Genomic DNA, 21,722 nt, shown 5'->3' with positions numbered 1-21,722 from the left:
TTTCTCTCCTGGCCACATTGAAGCAGCTTGTAACGAGCAAAAATCCTGTATCCTAAAAATTGCAGACTATGCCATTCTGCCACTCTGAGCCTTAAAATCTGCATTAGGGTCTTGTTTTTTGTCCCATTGTGAGTTATATCTGATTGACTGGAATCAGGGAGAGAATATGCTCCCTGGGAAAGTCCATCAGCTTACTTTCTTTCCCTTTTCAGATGGTGTTTGAAGACATCTTTATTCCAGAAGGTTTCTGATGACCATGTCTACTATTTTTATTGGGGGTTGTTTCTTGCTGGCTTTTAATGCGGCCGTTTAATTTGTTTTTATACTGCATTTCATTGATTTTTTTAAAGTAAGGTATATTAAAAATCATTTGAAAAGTGCATAAGTTGAAAAAAAACAGAAAAGAATTCTCCCTAATAACAATTCAAAAAGATATGCTCTCAACTGGAGGCCAGCAGTTTCTAAGTTTAGTCAATGCCCATAAGTTGCACCCCCAAAACACTGACTTATGAGAATATACTTATAAGGGTGGATCAGCCCTACAAGACTCCACAGAGTACAAAAGGACAATGTAGTCATTCAGCTGCCCCCCAAAAAATTCAGATGATGAGGCTAATGATAGGATGCTTTCACTTTCTGAAAATAGATAAACTGGATGGGGAAGAAGGAAATTGCTCACAAAGATATTAAAAGAGTGCTTCTCAAACCTGGGTTTTTTTCAGTGGCTGCCTAGGTGGTCACTGCACACTCAGCAGTTCCAAATAAGTCTGCAAAAAATATAAAAACTAGCTTACACCCCCCCAAAAAAATGTGTTAAGAGCTTCTCTGCCCATATACCTATATTAACCAGTTGTGGCACATCATACCCTGCAAATGGGGTGAGGTGGGAAGGAACTACTGTCTTCCAATTTATCCAAGGTCCCTTGCCTGATTGCCTATGGTGAGTAAAATATAGCCTCTAGGCCAGAAGTTTTCAATCTTTTTGAGTCCACAGCTCCCTTGACCAACTACATTCTTTCTGCGGCACCCCTTTCAGGAGCCCAGTTATGTCACCCCTTACCTTGCAGCCTCTCAGCCTTTTTCAAACCCCCTCCTTTGTGGAGTGTTCCCTCAGCCTCCGCTTCTCCAGTCCTTGAGAGTCCTCTGGGCAGCTACCCCCCTCACCCCAAAGAGAGGTGCCTCATCACAGTGCCCCACAGAGGCCTGGGCAGAGGATTCCCCCAGCCTTTGTGGCCCAACAGAGACTAGCCAAAGGTGAATGTGAAGCCAACACTTTACCATGGGAGGCAGCAGTGGTGGCAGCAGGGCTGCTGCAATGAACAACCGTGGAAGCCTTTGAGAGGCAGAGACTCAAGAGAGCATTAGAGGAGGGAAGGAAGGAAAGAGGGACAGAGGCCAGTGTTACCTGCAGCACCCCTGACCATCATTCAAGGCACCCCAGGGTGCCACAGCACACTGGTTGAAAACCACTGCTTTAGGCAATCATAGAAGTGCCTGTTTTCAAGCACAGTGCATGAAAAGCTAGTGTGTGATATACCTGGCAGAGAGATAAAAAACAACAACATTGTTCTCCTACCCAGGGCTATCAACTCAGCTTCTTTCCACAGCATTAAAATTCATTCAGACACCATAACACCCCAAAACATCAGGATTTAATTGACCTGATTATGCATGTTAGACAGATAACATCTGAAGAATCTGAACATGTTTACCGGGCTTTAACAGCTGCATAATAAAAAGAATTTACTGTATCATAGGCTGGAGCTGACTTCCTGCATGCTGTATTAACATAGATGCATTCATTGGCCTGTTGGAGCTGTGATCCACAAAGCAGTTACTTGAATATGCATGCATTTATACCCTCATCCTGACTAAATATATTACAAGCATCAGTATTACTGATACCAAGTAACAGTTTTAGGACTGGGGTGTTAAAATGCATAATGGAACTAAATCAGCTTATCAGTGCTCAACTGGTTTGTGTAGTAGGCTGTGTCAGCTTGCTAAGGATCTCTAATAATAGAAGATATGAATTGGAGCTGTTTGATTATGATGATGATGCTAAAAGCAAGGGATCAAATTGGTTTCTGTTGGTGATGCAAGGAAGAAAAGGGAGTAGACAGCCCAAAGGGTAGGATTTAAGCCTCAAACTCCATTGATTGTAGCATGTCTAAGCTACAATATGAGCAAAGCATGTCTCCAAGTCAAAGACTAGACCCAACACAGTGAGCAAGCAAAGAAATTGATTTGTTCACCCTACATAGTGTAATTGGAGGTAAAGAGGAAACCACTTGTGTCTTCTATCTATGAACCCAAAGCTTGGCACCAGGATCTCATGTCAAGAAGAGGAACAGAACTGGAATCCTACATCAAAATCAAATAATTACCAGATGAAGCTCAAGGAGCTTCTATTGATCTGCCCATTTTCAAGGCAGCTCAATTTCCTGCAGTATCTTGTTGATGCTACTGGCAGTGGCAGCTATTTGGCAGAGAAAATCAAAGGGTCAGGAGCCACACTTTCCAATGTGAATTAAGACACCAAAATTAGATTAGGTGCCTGTATGCATTGGACCTGTCCCAGCTCCAGTTACATTGCCATAAGTGGGAATTGTGCCTGTCCTCTTGTGACCAGGCATGGGTGTGCAGTGAAAGCACATCCACAAGTGGACAGCGACAACAGCCAAATATGTGCTGGCATTGCATTACCCATAACTCATTCTGAAGGATCAGAGAGAGAGATTTATAAAAACCAGACACACACAGGATTCATGACCACACTAGTGAGATAAACTGCACAGAGACCCTTACTAGCATCTGAAAGATGATGCCTGTAACCGATTTTAAAGCAAAAAATGCAAGGCCAAGTTTAGAGCAGCTGGATGCTGCTCCTTAATCTGGAAGTGGGCTCTCGCTTGAGCGTTTGAATATAGCACCTTTGATAAATGGAAGGCAGCATTAATGCATCACCACTCAAGGGACCTAGTTCTGCCAAGAAAACAGAGCGCGCTCTCCATCCCTGTTATGTCATGCATTCGCTGCCCCTTAAGAGGAGGAAACACCAATTTCCCTCCTTGCTCTGACAAACCCGAAGCCCTGGCAGCCCATCCAGAATACATCATGAAACATACACTGTCTCCGGGGTTTTTTAAATGTTACTGGCTACACAAAGCAGGCCTCACTCACAGTGTCTGAGAAGTGCTTGATGGGGATTACTACCAGGTAAGTGTACACAGGGTTGCAACCTTCATCTTTTAGCAGCCTCTTTCTCCTATGTTGGGAGTTTTTGTTTGGTTGACTGGTTTTAAGTTGCTTTGGGTGACCTGAGCAAGATGGAGCAACTAAAAAAATTAATAAATAATAATAATTGCCAGGGAGTTTAAGGCAATTATTTGGGGGGGGTTGCCTCTTCCTTTACTTTATTTCTACCCACTTCTTGTGTGTTACAGATGCCTCTCTCCAGCAGAAGCCTTGCAAAGGGAATGACAGCTTGCCCACCCTGATCTTGGAGCAAGCTAATGGGCATCCTTTATGGCCATCCTTTGCTGGCATTGGCTGCCGAGATCCCCCCCCCTCCTTTCCTCCCACTCCACTTGCTTCCCAGAGTTGGATCCCCAACACTGATGGGATGTCAAAACCTATTGAGGGAGATAGACAAGCCTTCTGGGGCGGGGGAGGGGGTGGCCATAGTACCTGGAGGCACAGCATTGCCTCTCAGTACACCCCCACACACACACCACCAAAAACAAAAAAGGCCCATACACCCTTGGGCTATGAGAGCTGCTCAGCACAGGCACACAAGCCCTTTAGCAGGCAGACTGCATGCCCAGCAGCAACACACGCACCCTGGCACGTTCACCTCAGGCTCTGCCAGCCCAGGCAGGCTCAGTAGCATTCCCTGCACGCCACAGCAGGATGTCCATCCGAGGCAGAAAGGGAGGCGGTGTCAGGAGAGGGGCTGCAAGGCAAGCTACCCAGAGCTGCTGCCTCTCTTTCATCCCTCCACCCCCACCCCCCACTTTTCCCCCTCCTGCAAGGAGCCTGAAGCTGGAGGTTCTTTGTCATTGCCCTGGCTCTCGCCAGCATCCTCCATGAAGCCCCGGCGCTGCGTGCCGCACCTGTCCAAGGCTGCCCGGCTGACTGGGCGCGCGGCGCAAGCAGGCTGCCGCTCTCGGAGGAGCCGGAGAGGGAGAGACACTCACTGTGCAATGGCTCCTGGCGGCTCGCCTCCGGGTGGGCAGATTCCAAGCCATGGCGATGACCTGCTGCTGCTGCTCGCTCCGAGCCAGGACCCTCGTCTCCTCCTCCTTTCTCCTCCTGCCCGGCTGGAGCAGAAGCCTTCCTTCGGATGGATTCCTCCTCACTCGTCCTCCTCTCACGCTAGCCGCTCCTCACCATCTCTCTCCCCGCGGCCACCATTCATCACCAGGGCTCGCCAAGAGCGAACAGAAGGGGGAAGAGCGAAGAGGAGATGCTGATGCTGCTGCCGCCGAATCCGGCATCCTTCCCCAGGAGCCCGAGCTGGGCATGCTCCATGCGCTCTCCGGGGGGATTTAAACGTCACGTGACGCCCGAGCTGTCATTTAGCGCAAGGAGTAAATAGTACCCGAGTGGGAGGTTAACCCTTCCCTAGCCGGGGAGGGAAAGGTGCTGCGTCAGCGGGGCGCACGCGACCCCCACCTACCCACCTCCGATCGTGCGCGCGCACACACACACACACAGACAGAGAGAGAGCTGGGTCTGGGTGGGGTGGGGGGCTCTGGGGCGGGGGACTGGCGCATTGTTGGAGCCCTGGGGCTTGGGCGATGCGGAGGACCCCTTTGCGCACCCAAAAGTCCAGACATCTTTTGGAAATGTGAGGTTAGCAATAGCAAGCAAATGCGGACTTCGTGGTCTTTTTCTCCCCTCCTCCCCACTGCTTCCCAATCCCACCCCACCAAAACGAGGGACTCGAACCACGGACCACCGAGGGAGATCACTGTAGCAATGCAGCTGCGGCCCCTGGGCACACGCCATACATTTAAAGCGCGCGCACATACACCCCAAAAATAGAATACTGGGAACTGTAGTTTGTGAAGGGTGCTGGGAACTGCAGCTCTGTGAGGCTACAGTGCCCAGGGTTGGGGGGGGGGGTTGCTTTAAATTATACTGCATACACAGCCACAGTCTTTCTGCTTCTGTCTTCACACGCACCACCGATGCTCACCCTGTTTTCATTCACTCTCAGAAACTAAGGCATGGCTGCTCCGCTGCACAACTTCTCTTCCCTCTCTCCTCTTCCATATCTGGGGGTCTTGCTGCTTCTTTCCTCCCTTCAAGTCAGTGTCCAGCCATGGCAGGGAGACAGAGACGCAGAACTGGATTCACGGGGCCCGGCAAAGGCTCCTCCAAGGAGCAGGTCACGGTAGCCGGCTCTTCTGGGCAGATGCTGCTGCGTCGTTTAGGGAGGGAGGCGGGTTCAGCCATCTTTTCAATACGCTCCATACAGGAGGGGCAGAAACCCAGTTTGTGGGGTTGGGGGTAGTCTTCGTAAAGGAATTGCCCTCCTGTAGCTTTCCTTCACGACTGTCCCTGAAGATTTTCCGCAAAGGGCTGTAGCACCATACAGTCCCCTTTCACCGATATGCGCGCGCACACACTGAATGAATGAGGCACCTAAGAGTTGCATGCTCAATCCCCAAGTTGCAATCAAGGTATTCAGTCCAGAGAAACTAACCCCTGATCCCAGGAAAAGATAATAGGAGAACAGACAGTGCTGTATTGCCGAGAGAAACCTGATCCCAGCTCCGGAAATGGGCTGTGATGAACAAGGGGCATTGAGGGCACTTCGCAGCACAGGCTTCTGCCTGGTTACTCAGAAGTAACTCCTGCTCTATTCAATGGTACTTACTCTCTCAGGTAGGTATATATACACAGTGGATTAAACCATTAACTTCCTGAGTCTCAAAACCCCCAAGGGCATCACGATTAACAGCAGCTGTGAGGGTTTGTGTGGCACATGGTACCTGTGCATTGTACACCCATGGGGCAAATCGCAGTTGGAGAAGAGGGTGCCCAGTCCCACCTCCCTTACCTTTTGTGCCTCTTCTTTTAGCTACTTTCATTACAAGGCTACAAAGGGTGGCGGCATCATATGGCTAAAATTCAGATCAAGAGTAGGTCTTGCAGATTGCATTAAGGGCCATCTCTCCCACCCCAGCCAATAACAAACACTGTAAGGTAAAGGGACCCCTGACCATTAGGTCCAGTCATGACCGACTCTGGGGTTGCGGTGCTCATCTTGCTTCATTGGCCGAGGGAGCCGGCATACAGCTTCTGGGTCATGTGGCCAGCATGACTAAGCCATTTCTGGCAAACCAGAGCAGCGCACAGAAACGCCGTTTACCTTCCCATCGGAGCGGTACCTATTTATCTACTTGCACTTTGACGTGCTTTCGAACTGCTAAGTTGGCAGGAGCAGGGACCGAGCAACGGGAGCTCGACCCATCGCGGGGATTCGAACCGCCTTCTGATCGGCAAGTCCTAGGCTCTGTGGTTTAACCCACAGCACCACCCACGTCCCCAAATACTGGGGAGTACTTTAATAGGAAATATAGCATGCAGGAGTGATTAAAAGCCACCAGCTCCAACCACAGCATAGTCTGGTCCAAACCAGCTATGAACACACTCACCCCAGCTGTTAAAAAGAAGACCATGAGAAATCTTGTTCACGGGTCTCCCATGTCAAGTCTAGTTTAACTCTCACAATTCTCTGGCAACCCTCACCCCACGCTGGCACTCCTCAGAGAGAAGGTTGCACAATAGGATACTGTGCCAATATTTGGGACTCCCAACTGCTTCGTTATAGCAAGGGGTTTAGGTAACTATGTGAATATAACAAGATTTTGTGTTTTCCGTACAACTTTATATTTTGGTAACGGAAGACCAGGGACTCTTCCAGTATGCAGGATTTAAGGTTGCAATCCTATTCGCCACTTATCTGGAAGTAAGCCCCATTAATTCAGGTGACCTGATGAGATCTGCATAGGCTTGAACCAGACATCCATTTGTAAGGTGAATGCGAAACTGAACATTCAGTTGCCGCTTCAGGAGATATTTTGGTGAAATTTGAGCCTGGCCCCCTCACTGGACAGTCCCTTTAAGCAGGAAAAGCCAGGGCTTGGATGTTCTGTACAATGTGTACAGGGCCCACCTTTTGGAATGGTGAGCCCTATACTGACTAGCTAGCATCTCAATTTCATTAATAATAAAAAAGCACATTCTCCTATGCTTTATATCCCACATAAACACTCACACATCAAGTATGTCGCGGTGGCCTTGGAGACCAGGGTTCAAATGTCAAGGGCTGGAAAACAGTTAAACATCTTAGAGGGTATAAAGAAAAGCTGTTGTTTATTTTTATTTATAAACCGTATATCTATAGCTATAGACACACACACTTTGCTGCCTGAGACAAATGACAAGATAGTGCCCTGCCCTGTCCCTCCAAACATGCACATACAGAAGACAACTGGGTTTTTCCACAGCAGTGGAGGGACAGCATTCTCTGCTGTATTGGAAGGCAGCAGGCTAGTCAAATAAGCAGAGGGCAGGTTGTAGGCACACCCAGGTATGTCCTGGAACACTTTATGGATGCTGCCCACCCCACTCCACCCCCAGCATCTGCTGCCTGAGGCAACCACCTTACTCTGCCCAGTGCTTTTTTCTGGGGGTTCTCAAGGGTACACAGTACCAGCACTCTTTTTCTAGAAGAAAAGTACTGACTCTGCCTAATATTGCAAGGCTGGCTGCCCAGCCTTGATATGCAGCTCCTCTGTGGGTAAATTTGGTCTCAGACCACCAAGTGTTTTCCAATAGGTATTACAGAAACATTAAGGGCCTTTTCCTTAATGGTTTTGGGGGTTTTTTTGTTTGGCAGATGTATTCTGCAGCATGTCATTGATACATTAGTGGTGGACCATCCACACATCATGCCATACTGTTAGTTGTTTTGGCATCGTTCCCAAATGTTATTGCATTATTCCCACCCAGAGGGACACCCTTTCATTACACTGCAAGAAACGCAGGACAAAAAATAATCCTGAACATTTGCAATATAAAAAGTTTAAAGGATTTGAGCAGGACGTTATAGAACATGCACCAACTACAAATGGAGTATGTCTGCCCTGAAGCCTTTGCAGGCATAAACAGCGTTGACAACAGGCCTGTGTATAACTGCCCTGATACCATTATGAGCACAAATCATGAGGAATGTCCAAAGATGTCTGGAGGGGCTATGAGAAGAGCTGCAGTTTCAGTTACAGAGAGAGATCCTTCAGAATGGGGTATCTGTCTGTGGCTGGCATCTAGCTGCTCTTTCTGAATGGGCAGAGCTGGCGCCACAGATGGTACAGGGTTGGGAGGGGTCACAGGAAGGAAAAATAACTACTCTTGAGCCTCTAATCCCCTCAAAGCTTTAGGGGATGATGGGAGTGGATTGGCTTTCACTGGAGGCTTTGCTCCATTGCGCCCCATATTGCCAAGCCACTCCCACACCGCAGATAGGATGCAGCCAGGAATTAACTCCCTCCCTGCCCACTTGGCTCTTAAACACAGCCAAAGCAAGCTTCGGCCAACCATGCTTGAGAGGAGGAGGAGGAGGAGGAGGAGGAGGAGAGAGAAACAGGCCTTGTTTTGCATGCTACCCAAGGCTGCCAAAGGGATCTTTAAAAAAAAAGCAAAGCTTTTCACTTAAAAAAATCACAGTCCCATTAAACACAATGGGCATCACTTAGTGCAAACTTCTTTACTCCAAAACAATCCAAACTGTGGCCCAGTTCATGTATAACATCAAGCTAAACCATTGCTCAGCACAAATATATAATTCTATTGCTGCCTGAGACAAATGACAAGGTAGCATCCTGTCCTTGTTTTTACTCACGGTAAAAATCATAGCAGTGCTTTGCTCATCCCCTGATCCTGCTGCCACTTCAGCTTCCAAAGCTAGACCCCAGTTTGGCTTAGAACTAAGTCTGAACCAAGGGTCATGGTTTGTTTCACTTCTGACAAACCATGAGCTGTGTAGCCAAGGTTTGCTCCTGGTTATTTGCTTGAGGTTTGTCTGCAGGAGACAACCCATGATTCTGGGTTCAGACATAATGCTGCTAAGCCTAACCATGGGTTAGCTCCAGGCAACAACAAAACCAAAGAAAGTAGCAAAGCAGCCATGGTATGTATGTATGTATGTATGTATGTATGTATGTATGTATTCATTCATTCATTCATTCATTCATTCATTCATTCTGTATTCGCACTTAGCCATGGTTTGGCTTAGAGATATGTGTGAACAGTTTTAGCAGCTGTGTTGGTTTGTCCCCTGTGAGGGTGGGGAAGGAACACAGAGGAAAAGAGATATTTCTTCTCTACAATTTTGAGTAGTCCTTGTGTATCATCTCACCAAATAATGAAGGGAACATTACTATATGCATCAAGTGAAGGTAAATAACAGTTTTTGTTCACATTGGTTAGAGCTGTTGAATGGGTTCGAATATGGGGTTAGGTTCTAAATCCAAGGAATTCATTCTGTGTTTAAGAACCTTTGGTTTTGATAAATCAGGGGCTTGGATCCAGACTGAGCTGCAATCCTACATATACATTTACCTGGGAGCAAGTCCCATTTAACTCAATGGGACTTGCTTCTAAGTTGACATTGATAGCAGGTATAGGGGACCTTTGGCTGCCAATATGTTGCTGAACTACAACTCCCATGCCCTCCATACCTGTTTTCTAGAGTACTAGTAGCAGCAACATAGTACATGTTAGTGACTCTTCCTTAGTTTTGCACTCACAATAACTATCAATTTACTCTGATACTCAGTGTGGTTTGAGTATTGACTGGTGGAAGACCAGGGTTCAAATCCCCACTCAGCCATGAAATTCACTGGGGGACCTTGGGCCAGTCACTACCTCCCAGCCTATCTTACCTCACAGGGTTGTTGTGCTAATGAAAACAGGAAGGAACCATGTATGCATGCCACTTTGAGCTCTCTGAAGGAAAGGTGGCATATAAGTGCAATAAAGGATAAGCTAAGTATCCTGTCATTAAATCTGGCATAAACAGAAAGACCTTAGACACACTCAAGAAAAGAGCAGCACATAGTATACCAATTCTGCACAATAAACACCGTAGCAAAAGTTGGTCGCTGAACACCTTCCACTCTAGACAAGTGACAGAAAGTCAATGACCCAACCACTCTTTTTGTATAAATTGTGAGCTTTGGCACCACCTTGTGGAAAAGTACTTCACATGTAGAGAGATCAAGAACATGAAGACACTACTCTGGAATGCAAACAAATGTATTTTATACTACTGCTCTGGAAACTGAACAAGGTCTTTTATGAGCTCCGCAGAAGAATACATGAACTCCCTGACATGAAGCCAGCTGGCTCCGGGGAGGAATGTAGCAGCCAAAATAGGTTCCAGAAGGGAAGGCCATGGAGAATGCAGGCCGGACAAGATGTTAAAATGTATTTATCTTAATTCATACAGTGTATTTCTACACAAAGCACCCAATGTGGTTAACCACAATAAAAATATGTTAACAAGCCTACCTATAACAAATAAGCCAGGGGTAGACAGTGAGATGTCCTCCAGCCACTGTGTACTACCACTCCCATCGTCCTTGGACAATAGTCATGGTGGCTGAGACTGATGGGAATTGTAGTCCAAAACATCTGGAGGGCACCATTTTGGCTCCCCTTGTAAAAAGAAAAGAGAGGAGATGAACCCCATCTAAAACACCAAACAGCACTGGATGAAGTAGGACCATCATCTTGGCTTATCCTAAAAATTAGCAACTAACTTACTTGATAAAAAAGATTGCTCCATTTGACATCGTGTCCATCTCCCAGCCTTTGGGCATCTCTGAAAAAAAAACAATGACAAAAGCAGGCATCAGTCACTCCTTAGAAGTGGGGAACTCTTTGTTTGATGGGGGGCAGAGAGGGCCCCCATGTTAGTCACTACAGGGGTGGCATTATGAAGGAGGAAGACCTATATATCTCTGGCGGGCAGCATAGCAGTTCTACACACTGAGGGGCAAACTAAATGTTCTGCAAGACATCCAGAGTTGGGTCGCCTGACTTACAGTATTTTAATTTTTCAAAAAGCAATTGATTTGGATCAGATAAGTTTGCCATATTTCAACAGAGGACTCTTTCAAATAGAGGCCTGCCCTTGGTAGAAAGAAGACACATGACAACCGTGCCTTGGAAAAATCTACACAGGGTGGGATATAATGAATCACCATAGAACAGCATCAGCTGTTGTTGGGGGTGCACTTGTTTGTTTGTTTGTTTGTTTGTTTGTTTGTTTGTTTTGGTTACTATTTCACCTCAAGTGTGCTAGAATTTGTTAATATTTCAAAAATATTGCTCTCCTCCACCCTCAACACATACTAATCCGAAATGGTGTTCCTGACTGGACCCCAAACTCAAATGTAGGCTGCCTGTCTTCAGGGCAGAGTGTTAGTTCAGGAGAGTCTTCTGTATTTATATTTATATTCGAAGGACAGCCGCAGGTGAACCCTGGGGAGGGAGGGAGTGGGATCCTCGATGAAAGAGGCCTTCCTGTCTGACAACTCTTCGGCTTCCCAATTACAAACCTGATTTTCAGCTGTGTGGAATGTTGCATCTCAGGAAATTTCACCTGAAACCGACCCATCTCCTCCCAAATCACGTGCTGGCATTTGACTTTCAAAATGGTACACCAGAGTATCTCTTCTTATATTCTGCTCCCCTCGAAACCAGGAGCAGGGAACTTGTAGCACTCCAGGTGTTGGTGGGCCATAGCTTCCATTATCTCCTGCTGAGGCTTATGGGAATTACAGCCAAACAAGCTCTGAGACCATCTTGGCTGTGAGTCCTGGAAGACCTTTTCCCACCTGGCCTGGGAAGGCGGGGACCTGATTGACTCCAGCTGCAAAAGCTGAGGCTGCTAAACAGACCCTTGGGCTGGGGTACTGTTTAGACGAGTTTTGTTGGCAGAGGGTTGGTGCTGTTAGATACACAAAAAAGTAATATCACTATCTGCTAAGTGTACATAGCATTGTGCCATAAATTGCGGTTTCTCAAATGAGTATTGGGTTGTTTTTATTTTGATTATATATTTTGTGGTTTTGCATTCTGGTTTTGTTCTGCGAGCTGCCCTGAGATATATAGGACGGTATATAAATTCAGCAACAAATAAATCCACTGCATGCAGACATCAGGGACTTTTTGAGACTGGGTGGTGCAGTGGTTCAGATATCAGATGAGGACTGAGGGGGACCCAGATTTAAACCCCAACTCGGCCATAAAGCTCGCTGGGCAATCTGGGGTCATTCACTGTTCCTCAGCCTATTTTACCTCAGAGGATTGTTGTGAAGATAAAATGGGGGTGGAGTGGGAGAGAGAGCAAGAATCACAAACACTGCCAGAGCTTCTTGCGAGGAATTCCAGAATGATTTTATAATTTACTACTGCTACTACTAATAATATCATCACTATTGATGCATGGAGGAGGAAAAGGAAGCAGGCGATAAAAAAAATAGGAAGGCTTCTTACAATGCCATTCATTACAAAGTGCAGGCTGTTAACAGGCAAGCCCCACTGGATTCCTCCAACCATACTGGAATGCTTGAATCTTCCTTTCTCTGATGTAGCTTGTAAAACTGATGGAAAGCTCAGTTCGTTTGTTACATCCATGCCAGCAGCTTCTATGCTCCTCTCAGTCCACGTACAGGCAAGGAATATTTTTATTTGCAGCCAGCTTCACCTTACAGCACTCCACTCCCATAAGCTGAACCCAATACACTCTGGTATCCGTGTCTGTCTGATTCTGGATATTGCATGAGACTTTCAAAACGTTTGTCACTGAAGGGTATTTCAAAGGTCATGGAGACACTTGTGGGTGGAATGTGCATTTTAACCATACTATCTGTCTTTCCTCAATACATTCAGCACTAAACAGCAAAGTTAATCTTTCTCAACAGAACTTTTAAAACTGGAAAATTCATGGCATCGCTACAGAGAAAGTCCCTCTCCTGCGTCATCTGCTTGCAGATTCACCTCACCCAAAGTAAAGTCATTTACACCTGAATAATGGACATCTTTTTTTTAGGGTGTTATGTACCTATGTCCTGATGCACCTCCAGGTATAGATCATAAATCTCAGTTTGATACACACAAAATAAAGCACATGTGTTATCCCTGCATAAGCAAGTGGCATTTATTGAACCAATGTTAATCGGTTTCGCCTTGGATTCCCACTATTTTCCAGCACTTCTTTGAAAGAAATATCAGATACTATTCTAACACAAATAGTGTTGGCCAAGAGATGTTCTGTCAGTGAGAAGAAGGGAGGATAATTATCAACAGAAGAAGACAACTATTGCATTGGAAGTAATAGCATCTCCTTACCTGACCAAGTAAAATGGCCACTCTGGACGGGACAACCACTGCCTGGGTGTGTCCAGCAAGTAGATTTTGTTTCATCGCTGCAAAGGGCAAAACAATCACATTTAGAAAGTTTAAGGATTATCACCATATTCAAGAAACATCCCCAACCCAAGGGCCAAGAGTAATCCAGATTGCTACACTTTGGTATACAGGAGAGCATTCATAGTAGGGTAGACTTAAGGCTGACTTTGCAGTGGCTACCAGAAGGAGAAGTACAGCTGTACAGCTCAATAAAAGGTGCCACCTGTGGGCTCCCTGACTTTAAACTCTGTCACCTTTGCCAAAGGTTAAGCCAGTCTGCTGTGTGTCAGGGAGGAGGAGAACATCACCCAAGTCACCTTGAAATGCCTGAAGGGCAAGGGAAAAGGTATCCCGTATACGAAGAGTGAACTCATTATGGAAGTGTGGAACCTTACATAGCAAAAATGGCATCATCTACACACAAGAGGGAACTACCACAGGGAGAGCAATGAGGGTTGAGCATGCTTAGTGGGCACAGGATGCTGATTTGACGGATGAAGAAAAGATGAAAAAATGGTGTGATGGTAGAATGGAATATCCTGGAAAAGAACCGTACAGACCACTCCATACTGCAACATTTTGGTGAAGTTTCCACTTGCAATAGTAATATTTAATTTAGATACAGCTTTATAATGTAATTTTTTACAGGTTCTATATTCTCAGTAATCCTGACAACAAGCTTGCAAGGTAGGTCAGCTTTGTCATCCCTGTGTTGCAGACATCAGGGCAGAAGCGGGGGAAAAGTTGTTTGCCCAACGCCACCTAGTGATCTTGTGACAGAAACTAGATTTGAACTGGGGACTTCCTGGTTCACAGCTTAGTTCATGGGACGCCGTCTGGGAGGCGAGAAACAGCAGCCTGAGCAGCAGGTAAGGAACATTTCACAAGCTGGGCTAAGGACATTTTTAAATTTTATTTTTCTATGAAATGCTGATGAACATCAGTGATGCAGTACACAAAACAGGAAAGAGCCAGCAGGTTCTCCCCAATGAAAGTTTTGTAGTCAGATCATATAAACAGAAATTCAAAATGCAGTTTAGAGTTGTAATCCTAAAAGACATTTACAATCACATGCTTAGAATGGATGGAACTTGCTTCCAAGTGATTGTGCTGAGGATCAGGCCTCAAGTATTCATGTTTCTTTTTGATAATTTTATTGTTCTATCTTTTTTGCAAACTTTTTGAGGATTTCTACCAACAAGTGGTGTATATGTTTTATGAAATGAAACTAAATAAAGTGTCCTTTACCAAAGTGGCCTATGACCCCTTGCTCTGTGCAGTGACTTAAAACCCAATCCTGCCCTTCTCTTGTGCGAACTGTTAGCATTCTTTCGGATTGTCTCTCCACAAACACACATGCCATTCCCACCAAAGAGTTGGCCCAGAAGTCTATGCACCTGCACCTGGCACAAACAGGGACTCCTCCAACCATCCACGGCTGCAGGGAAACCACAAACAACAACAGAGCAAGAACTGAACGTACTTGATAAAGAAGATTCTCCCGTCTCTGCAAACTCCATAAGTCCACCTGCCAGGCAGGTCGAGCCAGTCAATGTCCTCGGTGGCCATAAAGCCCTTTCCACTCACTGCAAAATCCACCAAGAACAGGGAAGAAAAAGAGCCAAAATTGCTCCCCCCTGCACCCCTGCTTTCAGCAGGAAGGGACAGTGGCTGGGGGTGTCTAGTCAAGAGAGCACAGATACCCAGCCCACCTGAGCCAGTCCCACCAGGATGCAGGCTGCCCAGCCCTTCCACAGAAACTCTTGTTTTTGCTGCAAATAGCCCAGGAGGGAGGAAAAACACAGCTGGCTGGTTAACCCTTCCAAGGTCCGCTTGTTGATCTTCCACCAAAAACCTGGAGCACCACAGGGTCCTCTCCAGCAGCAGCAGCAAGGGCAGACATGCTAAAACTGCCTGACTGTTTGAGAAGGCAGTTTCTTTCCTCTGCCTACTCAATCTAATTACCACAAATTAACTCTGGGTGAGGAGTGAGGGAGTTCTGCAAACTGAGCCCCGTGTCTGTGGTTCTCGCCTTCAAAAGCAGGAGGCATCTTCTGTCTCACCGTAGTCATCAATTAGAGCTTATTCACCAGGAAAGGTGGGGTTTGAGAACTTCCCCTCCATGGAGAGAGGGAGGGAGGGAGGGAGGAGGAAGAGGTCATAAATGCCTGCTTATCACCAGGGGCATGTGTTCCAAGCTCTTATACCACAAGCGGGAGAATGACAGCCTCACTTGTGCACTTAATCCAGGAGAAGAAGAAACCTGACCACTAGTGGAGCAAGGCATAACCAAGTGGCCAGGCTGCTTTGCTGAAGCATCATCACAGATCACAGGTGTCTACTCCCCTGCTTAGACTGGCACAAACCAGTTTGCCCAGCTGCTGGGTGTGGGGGAAGATGTCCAGTAAACACACAGCATGGTAGTGTTTGCTTTTGTTTCAAAATGATGCTTAATTGTAAGATTATAGCTCTTTCAACAGACAGTCGTGTGGTTAAGGTCACATTCACACCATCCACTTAAAGCATGTGGCCTTACCCCAAGGAATATTGGAAACTGTAGTTTACTCCTCACAGAGGTATAATTTCCAGCACTCTTAGCAAACCATAGTTTCCAGGATTCTTTAGGGGAAAGCCATGTGCTTGAAACATGCTTTAAATATATGCTATGCACTTCCAGACTGGCGGCACGCAACACAACCCCTTCATGGCTCTTCTGCTGTTAAGGTATGTGTAGAATTGCCATTAATTGTCATTAATTCTCCACAATTCAGAGGCATAGCGCTGGTGTTTCTCACTATGTTTCATCCACACTAGTGAGTGCGGGATATCTGTGTGAGTGGGTGAAGTCAGGCCACGTCCAGATTACGTGTTTATTGGGCATTCATCCTGATATGTTTGCACAACATTTGCAGGGAGGTTTAGCACACTGGGGCGGGACGCAGGTGGCGCTGTGGGTTAAAGCCTCAGCGCCTAGGACTTGCCGATCGAAAGGTCGGCGGTTCGAATCCCTGCGGCGGGGTGCGCTCCCGCTGCTCGGTCCCAGTGCCTGCCAACCTAGCAGTTCGAAAGCACCTCCGGGTGCAAGTAGATAAATAGGGACCGCTTACCAGCGGGAAGGTAAACGGTGTTTCCGTGTGCGGCTCTGGCTCGCCAGATGCAGCTTTGTCACGCTGGCCACGTGACCCGGAAGTGTCTCCGGACAGCGCTGGCCCCTGGCCACTTGAGTGAGATGGGCGCACAACCCCAGAGTCTGTCAAGACTGGCCCGTACGGGCAGGGGTACCTTTACCTTTACCTTAGCACACTGGTAACAGTGTGGAAGCACCCTCAGCTCATCTGAACACATCATTTTAAAAATGCATTTAGAAATGTGTGCTAAATTACATTTGCAATTAAGTACCATTACAGATTACCACAGAACCTTAAACATTTTTTAAAGCATGTTTTACCAGAGTTACCAGAATTCAGAAAAGAACTGTCCCCCCCCCCCCGCGACATGGTTTCTTTCCATTTAATAGCTGCACAACAGACAGAGCAGACTAGCAAGGGGCATTTATTCCAGTATGGAGGTGTAGCAATGCAGTAAGAACACCAATCGTTCAATTTCTGCCTGTACTGCTGCTGTTGCAGACTTCTAGAAGAATAAATGAGTTACTCTAGATGAGGAGTTGTCAACCTGGTCCCTACCGCCCACTAGTGGGTGTTTCAGGATTCTAGGTGGGCGGTAGGGGGTTCTACGGCACAAGCTGAATCCTCTTTCCATTGAGCACGGGTGGGCGGTAAGGAAATTTTACCATCAAGAAAGATGCATTAGTGGGCGGTAGGTATAAGAAGGTTGACTACCCCTGCTCTAGATGTTTATGCCCAATGGCCATGAGCATTAGTACCTAGAGTTGGGGAGGGAGCATGGCTTAAGACCCATCCTCCTGACTTCCAACATTGCTGCTATTAAATGCCCCAACAGCATACAAATCAATCTGGCTAAGCTGATTCAAAAATACACACTCAAACCCCGCTCACGCACAAAAACAATTCTCACTACAGCCAACCAAAGACAACCAACCACACCCTAAGCCACACCCAACTTCTCTCACCACCAGGGAAATACAAGTGAATAGTAAGAGAACCCATACAAGTAACGCTGGCACAACCCCTCACACATGCTAAGTAGGATAATAGAAGCATAACCACCCAACCCCACTCCCCCCTTTTATTCTTCTTTTTCTTCTTCCAGTTCATAAACCAAGAACTTACACATTGACCACTAACAATGAAACATATGTTGTAGATATTTTCCACATTTATTATGCTATTTTTGTGATATACAAATGGCATGAGAAAACTTGGTATACTTATTTGTGTAACATTATTCTTGTTTATAAAACCCAATAAAAAACAACAACATTGCTGCTGTTTATTGGGATGGGGTAGGCACACCGGCAGAAGCACCGGAGTGTCTCTACCAGTATACCTCTACAACTGTGACCTCACCACTGCCCTGCCCCTGCAAGATCCAGCTAAGGAGCAGTTAACACACCAGCAGCAACACCCCATCATAATGAATGCTTCTGGCCAGGAATACATATTGAACCTCAGTTGCCCCATTTCCCAGTGGAAATAAAGATACCACTTGGGTACCAGATCTTGAACACCACACTTTTGCATGAGTCCATTAACTGATGGCTTACAATTTCCCACATTCAGAACTCTACACAGTTTCATAGAACCGAGGATAATAAAGAAATATGATGAGTCATGATGACATATAACCCAAGCTATGAACCAGTCCTGCCAACATCTGTCTACATACAATCTTACTGACGTAGTATCATAGACATGACTAAGCCCTATGGCAAGCTCCATAGGAACTACCCTGTGCCCACATGTATTTAGTGCATCAAGAAGGCTTAGCTTGTACCAGTGGAGCTTTAGGTTCAACCCCTCTCCAATGGCAGCTCCTCTCCCTCCCTTCCTGCCAGCCGGCCAGGGAGGAGGGAGGCTCCAACTGTGTTGCTTGGCTGTGTTGCTCACCCAATAAGAAGTCTAAGAACGACTGGGGGGTGGAGCTTGCATGCCTTGTGTGTGGCTAGTTAATGTAAGCTGAGGGGTTTTTTGAATGCTGGACGCCATTTTGTGCTGCTGCAAACTTTGCAGTGCAAAGCCAGGCCAGGGAGCCATCTTAAGTTGAGGCTGCATAGGCCTTGTGGTGCATGTGATTCAGATTCTATTCAGCTGAACCTCTGGTTACAAAGTTCGTTGGACAGTGTTCTCGAAGCTACCAGCATGGGTTTGACCAGACTGCAGGAGGACAGGAAGACGAGTGCCTGGAACAGGTGAGGCTGCTGGTCCCTTATTTTCAAATCTGTAAGTTGACAGCTATGATGCTAACCCTTCCCCCTCTTTCTTAATTTTAATCAGAGGGGAAGCATGTCCCTATCTGTATAAGTGGCAGACTTTAAATTTCAGAACTCCCCAATATCCCTCTAACACTGGGCATACACTGTCACTTTTGGATGGGTTTGTTTAAAATTGGCTAGATGCCTGTTCACAAACCAGTTTTTGCAATTTGATCTGCTCTACAATTCTCTTTAATTACTAACTCTAACATGGTTGTGTGTGGGGGGAGGGTTCTTTCTAAACTGCCTTATGGATATTTCTGCTTAAGACATGCTAGACATACAATTAACTAACACACACACATTACACATTCTAGATCATTAGCAGCTAATGACTGCTGTCAAAATATGGGTGTCCAACTGTTGCTTCTAGAATAACTATAAATCAGAACACAATCACCCCACACTCTCAGCCTAGCATACCAGGTTGCGGCGGGGGGGCGGGGCGGGGCGGTGAGGGCAATATTAGCACCATTTCTCCATAAGAGCAAAACTGTTGGTTTGTGATTCTGGTTTAAGAATGAACTTTAATGACGATATTTGTCAAATTAAATTGCTGTGATGTTTCTAAAGATACAAGAAACAGAGAACAAAACCCAGTAATATTGCAGTAATGCTGCCTTTGGAACAGATTCCCCCCTTTTTGTTTTAGCTTAGCTGCAATTCATAAGTGGTTCTGCAACATCAGCAGTACAAGGGATCATCTCATAATCCATCCTGATCCTATTCTGCTTCTTTCTTTTTTAAAAGCAACCTCTTTAAAACAAAAAACACATTTTCCAAAGCAAAGCTTCATTTTCTACAAAGCTGGCTATGCAAATGCTTTCAGATGAGTTTTGCTCCTTTGAGTAACTTCCTTAACTAGTTGAGGTTATTTGCAAAGAGTGAATGAGTAAGAGCACACAACGGTGGCAGGGGAATGAAATCTTCAGAATGGCACCATGCCCCAGAGTGATGACTCTATGATGCTGCATGCACACAATGCCCTTTTGCCTACACCACTATGCCAGCAATAAGAGGTAAAGGTAAGGGACCCCTGACAGTTAAGTCCAGTCACAGATGACTCTGGGGTTGCAGTGCTCATCTCGCTTTACAAGCCGAGGGAGCCGGCATTTGTCTGCAGACAGTTTTTCCGGGTCATGTGGCCAGCATGACTAAGCCGCTTCTGGTGCAACGGAACACCGAAACCAGAGCAGCACACGGAAACGCTGTTTACCTTCCTGCCGGAGTGGTACCTATTTATCTACTTGCGCTTTTTGGCATGCTTTTGAACTGCTAGGTTTGCAGGAGCTGGGACTGAGTAACGGGAGCTCACCCCGTCGCGGGGATTCGAACCACCAACCTTTTGATCAGCAAGCCCAAGAGGCTCAGTGGTTTAGACCACAGCAAGGCTGTCAATTGCAATTGTCCAATGGAAAGCACTCTGAATTCTTACTGGCCATCTGGAGGGCTAAGGCTTTGCACAGGCAGAATTTTGCCAGTAAGAATACACCAGTCAGAACCAGGGGGATCTTGAGGCTTGACCATCACGATGTGTCTATACCAGTATTAAATCCAGAGAGCTGCTTATCCCCCCCCCCTCTGACAAAGACAGGCCAGTGCTGAGTGATACAAGGCATTTTCAAGACCCCTGAGATGCTTCACCCTTTACGTTGCATTTATAATAAGCATATATAAAAATACAGCATGTGTGCAACAAAGGTGTGTTTAAAAGGCAAGGGATAACTGCCATGATGTGTCCCAATTGTAGCCCTTAAGCCTTGAGGGTGGAACTACCTGTTCCGAAGCAAACGTAAGGATCACAACACCATGTTTTCTTTGCAACGTAATAGTGGGGACCTGAGGGAATTTGCAGAAGAGAACTAGTGCATGGAACAGTGGGATTAATGTGTCTCTCTGATAAATCTCACCATGCTCCTCTATTCATTTATTTTGTTACTGTTTTCATAGGATCATAGAATCTTAGAGTTGGAAGGAACCAAAGGGTCATCTCGTAATCCAACCCCCTGTGATGCAGGAATCTCAGCTAAAGTATCCAGGGCAACCTCTGCTTAAAAACCTCTAAGGAAGGAGGTTTCCAACAGATAAGCTTATAAACCAGGTGAGCCATAGTAGTGGTGCAGTAGGTAGCCACTGAACTTAGTGGTCTTGCGGGTGGGCTCTTTAAATTGTAACACATAATACTTCATATACTTCAAAACATGACAAACCAGCCCTACTGTGTGGTTAAGTACCCTCTACTGAGTGGGGTCTTGGACTTCTGCCCCCAAGTCCTCTTGAGTTTACCACTGAAACCTGGCTGAAAGTGGGGGGAACTAGAGGGGCATTAGCAAGGATGAATCAGTGGGGAGGGTTAATGTTTATTATGCACCCTGAAGCTGTGTCCTAATCTAATCCAATATCAACACTAAAGAGGCGGTACTGAGTAAACAACACATTGGATTGTGAAGGACTTTGACACATTCTTTGTGTGTGCTGTTATATTTCAACTCATATAGAAATGCAAGGACAAAAACATATCTACTTTGTTGCTTTTGGTTTTTAAAAATCTCATTTCACTTGTTCGAGCAGTTTAGTCACACTGGTGTGGAGAGGTGCAGAGAGGCCATGAGGCAAAGTGGTTAGACTGGGAATGGGGAGATCCAGGTTCAAACTCGGACCCAGTCATGAAGCTCACTGGGTATCTTTGGGCCTGTTACAACCCCTACGCTTGACCTACCTAACAGGGTTGCTGTGAGTGTAAAACAGGGGGGAGATAAAAATGTACATTATCTTGAGTAACTCAGAGAACAGATTGGATAGCAATGTAATTAATAGTAACCTAAATGCATTA

The 21,722-nt window shown here is 46.1% G+C and overlaps 1 protein-coding gene across 20 annotated transcripts in view; it reads right to left on the bottom strand.

Annotated features, from left to right (window-relative positions):
* Positions 1 to 15,520, bottom strand: part of PLEKHA6 (pleckstrin homology domain containing A6) — a 199,170-nt gene extending 183,650 nt beyond the window's left edge. For 5 of the 20 annotated variants that reach the window (XM_083745684.1, XM_083745701.1, XM_083745665.1 and 2 more), the window contains exons 1-3: positions 14,978 to 15,519; positions 13,435 to 13,511; positions 10,843 to 10,900 (exon numbers count right to left, since the gene is read on the bottom strand). In XM_083745684.1, the coding sequence (XP_083601810.1) occupies positions 10,843 to 10,900; positions 13,435 to 13,511; positions 14,978 to 15,063 (221 nt within the window). In that variant the 5' untranslated portion in view covers positions 15,064 to 15,519. Of the gene's footprint in view, positions 1 to 4,199; positions 4,554 to 5,203; positions 5,230 to 10,842; positions 10,901 to 13,434; positions 13,512 to 14,977 lie in introns of those variants that run through there. The other 15 variants (XM_083745662.1, XM_083745666.1, XM_083745697.1 and 12 more) reach the window with 8 other exon arrangements.
* Positions 15,521 to 21,722: the final 6,202 nt, after the last annotated feature.

The sequence above is a fragment of the Podarcis gaigeae genome (genome assembly GCF_964106915.1).
Source record: "Podarcis gaigeae genome assembly, chromosome: 6".
NCBI classification, from domain to species: Eukaryota; Metazoa; Chordata; class Lepidosauria; order Squamata; family Lacertidae; genus Podarcis; species Podarcis gaigeae.
The sequence above is the reverse complement of the archived record's forward strand: the minus strand, read 5'-3'. Positions and strand labels throughout refer to the sequence as shown.